The 8,523-nt window shown below is 38.0% G+C and overlaps 1 protein-coding gene and 1 long non-coding RNA gene across 20 annotated transcripts in view; one reads left to right on the top strand and one right to left on the bottom strand.

Moving 5' to 3' along the window:
- Positions 1 to 124: 124 nt before the first annotated feature.
- On the top strand, positions 125 to 3,487 carry LOC110467888 (uncharacterized). 2 transcript variants are annotated; one of them, XR_002464934.4, is made up of 2 exons: positions 125 to 826; positions 911 to 1,319. It is a non-coding gene; the product is annotated as an uncharacterized LOC110467888 (long non-coding RNA). The 2 variants fall into 2 exon arrangements; XR_002464935.4 differs by lacking the exon at positions 911 to 1,319 and adding an exon at positions 3,205 to 3,487 and having other exon boundaries at positions 687 to 826.
- LOC144246782 (uncharacterized) overlaps positions 816 to 8,523 on the bottom strand; it is a 75,765-nt gene continuing 68,057 nt past the window's right edge. For 16 of the 18 annotated variants that reach the window (XM_085585879.1, XM_085585882.1, XM_085585881.1 and 13 more), the window contains 6 exons: positions 8,467 to 8,505; positions 8,081 to 8,116; positions 7,323 to 7,352; positions 6,499 to 6,534; positions 5,984 to 6,022; positions 4,646 to 4,939 (listed from right to left, as the gene is read on the bottom strand). In XM_085585879.1, coding sequence (XP_085442005.1) covers positions 4,646 to 4,939; positions 5,984 to 6,022; positions 6,499 to 6,534; positions 7,323 to 7,352; positions 8,081 to 8,116; positions 8,467 to 8,505 — 474 coding nt within the window. Of the gene's footprint in view, positions 1,980 to 2,351; positions 2,382 to 2,637; positions 2,677 to 4,442; positions 4,479 to 4,645; positions 4,940 to 5,983; positions 6,023 to 6,498; positions 6,535 to 7,322; positions 7,353 to 8,080; positions 8,117 to 8,466; positions 8,506 to 8,523 lie in introns of those variants that run through there. The other 2 variants (XM_085585886.1, XM_085585896.1) reach the window with 1 other exon arrangement.

The following is an 8,523-nucleotide window of genomic DNA, read 5'->3' as shown; positions in this document are numbered from 1 at the left end:
GGCAGGGCGAGGGGCGGTGGCGGGCGCGGCCGGGCGAGGGGCGGCGGCGGGCCCGGGCAGGGCGAGGGGCGGTGGCGGGCGCGGCCGGGCGAGGGGCGGCGGCGGGCCCGGGCAGGGCGAGGGGCGGCGGCGGGGCCCGGCCGGGCGAGGGGCGGCGGCGGGGCCCGGGCAGTGCGAGGGGCGGCGGCGGGCCCGGCAGTGCGAGGGGCCCGGGCAGTGCGAGGGGCGGCGGCGGGGCCCGGGCAGTGCGAGGGGCGGCGGCGGGGCCCGGGCAGTGCGAGGGGCCCGGGCAATGCGAGGGGCGGCGGCGGGCCCGGGCAGTGCGAGGGGCGGCGAGGGGCCCGGGCAGTGCGAGGGGCCCGGGCAGTGCGAGGGGCGGCGGCGGGGCCCGGCCGGGCGAGGGGCGGCGGCGGGCCCGGCAGTGCAGCCTGCGGTCCCTGCGGCCGGGGCGCGGCACGGGCCGTGTGCCGCCCGACCGTGAGCGGGGGACTTCGCCAGCCGCTGACAGCAGCGTTTTGTACAAGCCCATCACAAATTTATTAGAGAATGGTAGGGCTGGTTCGAATTAAGGTGCGGACCTCTCAAACAGAACGGTACTGTGTTGTCCGAAGAAACAAATTGTCCTCTGAATGTTGAAGATCGTATATAGGCATAACCTTGTGTTTCCTTTGCAGGTTGATTTACCGATGGCTGGCAAAGGGTAGTGCTGCTCACCAAAACCGGGTGAAATCCTGGCCCCGCGGAAGCTGGTAGGAGAACTTGAATGGAAACCTCTTCCACCAATTACAATTGTAAACCATGACAGAAAAGCACGCTTCTAATAACGGTAATTTTAATAGCAGGCACATGTTCAACAACACATTCATTAAAAGTATGCCTTATGTGAATGCATTTTGTTAACACCAAACAGAAGGTGGCTCTGAGAGCTCCGGAAGAGTTTGCTGCAAGGTGTGGAACTGCTGCTGAGCTCAAAACCAGGCCCTGGTATTTCTGGGAGCACACTGATGTACCTGCACTCATGAAATTAACCTTTCAGATACACGAGGTATCACAGGTTGAACTAAATAATTGAAAAAGGAAGCCAAGATTGTATTAGTTTTATGAATTTAATTATTTTTTCTATTCCTTCCAAGGAAAAAGGCTTTCTTTTTCTGCAGCTTTTAGTTCATCAGCCTAATGTGGGGTACATGTGCCTCATATGCTACTCTACAGAACTCTAGGTATTTGTAGTTGGTTTGAATGGAGTTCATAATGTTTTTGCTCTGAGCTGTTTCATTTTTCTAATGAATAAACTTTAATTAACCCCCAAAAAATTCAGACCTGTGGAGTTTTTGGGAGTTTTTTGCTTTGCAATCTCCATATTGAATTTGCATTTGATTACAAAAGACTAAAACCAATGCTCTGATACTACTTCAGCATCTTTCCTTCTGTCCCATGGAGAACTGCTTATCAGAAGTTTACATTAGCCTTACCTTATGCGATGATTACTAGGCACAGTGCTCAGTTTGCAAATACAACAGTTTATTTCCCTTGTCCACTTTGGTTAATAACCAGATATTTCCCTAAATATTCATTTGTCACACCAATCATATCAGGTAGGTGTTCATCTCATTCCCTATTGGAAATAAAAATAAATCCTACAGATAGGGTACCATATGCTCTCTTAAAATGATGCCTAAAACACTGACACAACTAATGATAACTACTAATGACTAAAACCACAGGTAAACTAATGAGGGGCATGACATACCAGCTAGACATGCAACATAACAGCCAAGTAGCATCTGCCAATTTAACATAATGGTATTTTTTTTCTTACATTAAGTAATCTAATAATACAGATTATAATCTGTGTTTAGGATGTCAAGTAACACTTAAGTTCATATAGACCATTTTGATACAGCAGCAGAGAGAGCAAAGGCACTCAAAACACTGAATAACATCAGGAGTTGGGGAATAGAGTGTTTCCCAGCAGAGCTCTGTAAAAAAAAAAAAAGGAGAAATTTGATAAAACCATTCCTAAATAGTTCTCTTTATTGCTATTATAAAAGCATTGAATTTTTCAGAGAAATAATTTTGTATTAGCCCCATCTATTATGTAGACACTTCTATTGTCAAAAGACCATGTGCCACACTTATATCAACACGTATTTTTCAGTGATAGTCAGGGTCAAAAGTATAAAGCACCTATGTGGTCCCACTTTTCTTCCTTTTTGTCAAGACTATTTCATTTATTATGTTGCACATGTGTTCTCAAACATTTATTCAGATGTAGGAAATCTGACAGATTTCAGTTTTCTGTGACATTTATAGGAAGAAACCAGTAGAAACTACAGAGGAAAAGTTCTTACCACTTGACTGCCGCCTGAGTAGGGTGATTGCTGAAAACAAACCAAGAAATAAATTTATAGAGCATCTCCCAGCCAATGGTTTTGAACAGTTTCTTCCTGTGATCAACAAGATTTTAATAGCTTAACCCACAGCATAGTCTTAAGTTGTTCAAGAGGAAGGCTGAACTAATATTAATATAGATTTTTCTCTTCAGACCAAGTCATCCCAAAATTTCTCTATCCACCAGCCAGGTTCTTTCTTTACTGACAAAAGAAGATTAAAGTGCTGTGATGAAAGTATTCTTACCGGTTTCCCAGAGTAAGTGCTTCCTGAGCCAGAGCCACCCTGTGAAACAATTATGAACCATTTAATTTTGTCATATAAGGCTGCATGAATAGTGTCCAAAGAGCACACAGCAATCTTGAAAATGCCCTGGATATTAGTGGGTCTGATAATGATTTTGATTTTACCATTTTCACTGCACTTTTCCCCCCTATTTTAATTGAATGGTCTCAAACAAGCACGGCTATGTCCATTTCATTGCATGAACAGTTTCAGAGGAATGGATCAAAGCAATGTGTCTTGTCTGAGCTACAGAGTTGGAAACTGAAACAATTGCCCTGATATTTAAATACATCATTCTTATTAGAATGACCCAGGAATGTTCCTATGAGTAAGTAACAGGGTATATCAAAACTTTGCTATGGAGGAATAAATGCTGCCTCATCCTAAGGTTCAAGCTTGAGCAAAATATTCCAATTTTTATTGGTAATTTTTCTCATACATTTACCATTGTAACATAATTTAAAATTTCACCCTCATTGCTGTTACCTATCTTAAAACCCAATATCCCCATGTCTAATTTGGTTGCAGAATACTGAAAGAATATCCTTACTGGCTTTCCTTGATGACTGCCTCCTGAGGAAGAGGAACCCTGAAAAAAGATACCTGTTTTTCACTCTAAATCTATTTGTGCTTAAATAGTCTTGCTATATGTAATTAAAGACCACAGAAGAATGAAAACTTTTGTATCCAGTCATCCAAAAATCCCAGGTAGAACCTTATCTGAAATACATGTGTTTAACATTTTCTGTTATGTGTGTTCTTTCAAATGTTGTATTGGACAATTTAATACAAAATTCTGAAGATAAAAGAACTGGTTTATAGTTGTGTTTAATATATGGAATAGAAAAAATAATAAGGTCCAATTAAACCATAATTCTCCTGGTATCAGTCTATGGTTACATTGGGAGAAAAAAAGACAGCACCAGCAAAAAAAGGCAAATTATAAAAGTCCTTTACTCTATAGCCCCTACTTAAAGAAAACTCTAAAAATAAAGATAGTTGAAAATAAAAGTAGGTACAGAAAAATTAGATGTTCTGAAAGCATCTTATTCAGTTTTCTGGTGAAGTGGCTCTGCTTATTTGAATGACATTGCCAACAGGAAATGTTACAATCATTAAGTCTTTAAGAAATGCCATCAAATACGTACAGAAAATGTCTCACCTTCAGGATTCATGTATTAGAAAATGTAACATTTATGATCACTTTTTAATAACAAGTACATCTTTTCTATAAGATCTTTTCTATAAACATTTTTATCAACTCTCACTGAATGGCAAGAGTGAGGTCAAAATTACGTAGTAAAAAGTAAAAAAGTCTGAAATTATAGAAGGTGAAAATATGCATAGTTAAATGGCAACTATTATTTCCTTTGAAAAGGAAAATTGTTTTCTTCAAAGCAAGACAGAAATACTTAAGACAAATGCATACAAAATCAATGAAAAGCTGAGCTCTGAGCAGAAAGTGTATTATTATTATAAATATAAAGATAAATAGCTGTTCAGAAGTTCCTTATACACACACAAATCCAATGACCTCATTCTGTGATTACTAGAAGTTCAGCTACGCAGTAATGTGCTGTCTCAAAACTGTTGTGAAAATATTGTATTTGCCTTTGTTGAAAGTATCGCAGGTAAGTAAATCATGTGCCACTCTTTGCATGTTAAAGTAAAACTCCAACTGTCTAATCCATAACTAACTTGGTATTAGGGTTTTTTAGCAGGTGTATAAGAAAAGAGAAAGGTAAATGTGAATGTTTTGTACTTACTGGTTTACCCTGTTTGCCTCCAGAAGGATATGAGCCCTGTAAGAAGTCAATCAGACTTGTATTAATTGAATGTAAAATCTTCTATCACTGTCTTCAGACAATTTTTGCAGTACTTAGGACAAGCTTATTTGGGTGTTCTTTGAACAAAAAAAATGCTTAAAATTTACACTGTGTACTACAAACCACAACAATGGCAATTTGAATCAAGAAAGCGGTGTTAAGAAATACAGCCTGGCAACTAGAATATGTTCAAAGGAATATTTTACACAGAGCAGTAACTCATTGTAACCAAATCTTTTATTCACCTTACTGAAGCGACTTTGATCCATATTACCTGCACTGTTTAAACTTAATAAAATGTCCAAATTAATGTATCTGTCAGCATCAAGTAACTGACCTGATCTACAAAGCATGTTAGGAGTGAGTTTGAAGTGATGGGATGGAAAGATAACACTCACCTGCCCACCATATTGGCTGCCTCTTGAGGGATAAGATCCCTATTAAGAAAAAAAAAATCAGGGAAAATTAACAGCAGATACTTTTTGTTTTTCTGTGCAAAATGAAACATCACAGGGCTTTTGACAGGAGATCTCAGTCATAATCTGGAAAGTATATTAATCTAAAAAGATGCAGTGAAAGACTTCTGATCTAATACCTCTAAGTTCCTCAACAGGTGAAAGTAGTAAATTGGGCAGTCACAAAACACCTTCTGAGACTGTTCTGTTCCATAAATAAATGGATTAAAAGTGTCTTACATATGTCTCTATTCAAGAGGAAAGAACCAATTGACTTTATTTGTGATTTTCTACATCAGACATGTTTAGAGAGCACCATGTGTATTATTGTAAAAACATTGTTAATATTACCAAATAGGTAGTTTGGGGAAAAAAAAAAAAAGATTTGCTGCCGTTAAGAATCCTCTTCATTCTACATGAGATTATCTTTTAACAGAGTGATACTGAAAACCAATGCTTGCCAGCAAAGTAAAAAGCAATTCATTTTTTTAGTATGGTAGAGTGAGACATTGCAAATACAGTAATACTAATGGAAACTAAGCTCCATCTTTTGAGCTAGTCATGCATTTCATGTCAGCTATTTGCACTAGTAACCTTTCTGAATTGGTGCCAAACAGTCTGCATAAGGTATATGCTTAACAGGAAGAGTCTTGAGGTGACTCTAAAGAGGAAAGTAGTGTTATTGTGTGCAACACACTGGAATTTATATATTTTTAAGCAGCATCTATTGGTTTATTCTGTACCAAGTTTTCCAAGTATGTAGTGTAAATATTAAAGTAATCACTTGAAATAAGAGGCATTCTGAGGTGAAACAACTAAAATTATGATCAATGAAATTTCTTTACATGGAAATTTTTTCATGCTACTCCATTTTGAGTAGATTCCAGCTACTGACAGTCCCTGTTTTCAAATATTTATTAGGAGTAAAATGACCCTAAAAAAACTGTCAGTATATGTATTGCATGTTATTTTTTCAGCTGATAAATTGCAAATAGAAGATCTTGAAAACAAAGAAAATTTGCTTGCCTGTCCACCACCATACTGACTGCTTCCAGGATATGAACCCTATAAAAAGAATGCAATACATATATATATATATTTTTTTTTTTTTTAATAGCAACAAATTTTTAAATGGCAAAAAAAGATCCTGGATTTAATGTAATATAAACAGTACTCATGACACTGATTAACTGGAATAACTTGACACAGTTACTAATGCAGTGGAAAATGACTAATTATCCACACATCATCTTGGTGGTTTATGCAGTGAGATGAAGCCTATGAATAATTCTTCAGTAATTTCTTAAGGTAAGAAAGCTTCCATAACTATAAAGTAAAACCTTGGCTCTTGTATATGGAAGGATATAATTGAAATGCCAAGAGTGATTGAATAAAAGTCCCATGCACTCTCTAGAATTATTGTACCTATGTCTCTGACTAAACTGAACTTAATATTTAATGGCTGCTGGCAAATATGACAACTGAACCATGTTTATTCCTGAGAAACTAATCTGTGTAAATGTTAGAGACAAACTGCCTACCTGTCCACCATGGTAGTTGGTTCCTGCAAAAGAGCCCTGCATTCAACAGAAACAGCAATGTTTACTCTGCATTAACTTCAGTGTCACACAGAGGAAATCCAAGAGAACACACTGACTTATTGCAATGATCAAGTAATTTACGCTGCTTACTATTATTCTGATTCATCTTGAATTCTATGTCAAGGAATATATATGTATATATATAGTGTGTATATAAGTGAGTATTATTATTGTATAATTTCTATTTATATAAATTCTAATTTATATGTTGTTTTCAACACTTGATTCTCAGAATTGGCGTATATACCATGGATTATACACTTGGGATGTAATTTTTCTTGATTATGCAGACCAATAAAGAGAAGTAGTGATCCAAGCAATTTTGACTTTACTGATAAAAAACCAGGTAACTGAACCCTCCTTCAGAAGTAAATTAACTTGATCTCAGCAAAACAGTGGAGGGGATTTTGTACATTTGGGGCGTTTTAGCTTTTTTTTCAGGAATTCACAAAGAAACAGGAAATATACTAATTAGACAGAAAATGGAAATAGCTTTAACTTTTCCAAATGTGTTTCTCTGCTCCATTCTGAAAGCATTTGGAGCCAAGATTTTAATCTAATTTTAACTAGTTCAATCATACTGTTAATAACTATCATAAGAGCAAAGTCCAAACCCAACCCACATATATCCACCATGAGATATATGTGAAAATATTTCATCATAGAACTTCACAGACAGAATTATTTCAAGTGTAGTTCCTTGGGAATTTTCCAGTATATGTACATATTATGAGAAAATATATATAAAGACAAGCAATACTTACTGAACCTCCACCGGGGCACACACACCCACCCTGTACAAAACACAACCAAACTTACTTTCCTGGGTCTATGATTGGAATAGGCCTTTGAATTAGTAAATCAAACTCATATTCTGCTACTCTTAAAAAAATGTACTATAAAACAGTGCTCATCAACTTATCAAGCTCCATTTAAATAGGCAATTTCTTTATGTCTCCCCTGCCCTTTAGGCTAGCTGTGCAATTACTGATCAAATTTTTAAATAGAATCTTCTAACTTCTCACTTAAAATTTACAGTAAAAACCTACTCACTAAAGGATAAGTAAAAAATTCTGAATAGTAATACAGCTTATATTTTATTTTCCCTTGAGAATACCAGAGCTACCAGAATTTCCCCAGGGAAGTGATCACAGTACCAAGCCTGTCAGAATTCAAGAAGCATTTGGACAGTGTTCTCCGGGTCATGGTTTTATTCTTGGGCTGTCCTGCACAGGACCAGGAGTTGGACTGATGATCCTGATGGATCAGTGTACTCTATGATCCTATGGATACATGCAGTATCTTCACTCTTTAGAGGACTTCCAGTGGAGGCCTATTAGGTAACTTCTACTCTGATAAAACTTAGAGGGGGCCAGGTGTTAATATTCAGTGCCTCACTTTCCACATTCAATCTGGATGAAATGTGTGACTGGAAACAGTTTTTGTGAAAGAAAGTTACACAAAGCAATTTGTGAGCGTATGACACTAGCAGTACCAAACAGTGCAGAGAAAGAAAACATACCTGTCCACCAGACTGTCTGACTCCTGAAGAAAAGCCCTGGAAGAAATGAGTTACTTAATTACTTCTGTGTTACTGAGTAACATTTTCACTTGTTCTCTGTGGTTCTCAGTCTTTCAAATTGCTTCCATTTAAACATAGAAGAAAAAAATGTCTTCTTAAACTGTGGTATGTTGAAGAAACTTTCCCATGCAGTGTCACAGGCCCCTGCATCATTTGCTTTTAACATGATCTGATATACCAGAAAGACTCATATTTAGCAATCCTGCTTCAGTCTGGCTTAAAGCTATTCTATCTCAGAATGTTCCTTTTTTGCAAAATATACCGGTCTGTTTTCCTGATGAACTGTGTACCCAAACTGCAAGTACCATGAAAGTAGCAAGTCTTACCTGTCCACTATACTGGCTGCTTCCTGAAGAAGCTATACCCTAAAGAAACGAAAAAAC

This window comes from Lonchura striata, chromosome 8 (assembly GCF_050655825.1).
Source record: "Lonchura striata isolate lonStrDom1 chromosome 8, ASM5065582v1, whole genome shotgun sequence".
In the NCBI taxonomy this organism is placed as follows: domain Eukaryota; kingdom Metazoa; phylum Chordata; class Aves; order Passeriformes; family Estrildidae; genus Lonchura; species Lonchura striata.
The sequence above is the reverse complement of the archived record's forward strand: the minus strand, read 5'-3'. Positions and strand labels throughout refer to the sequence as shown.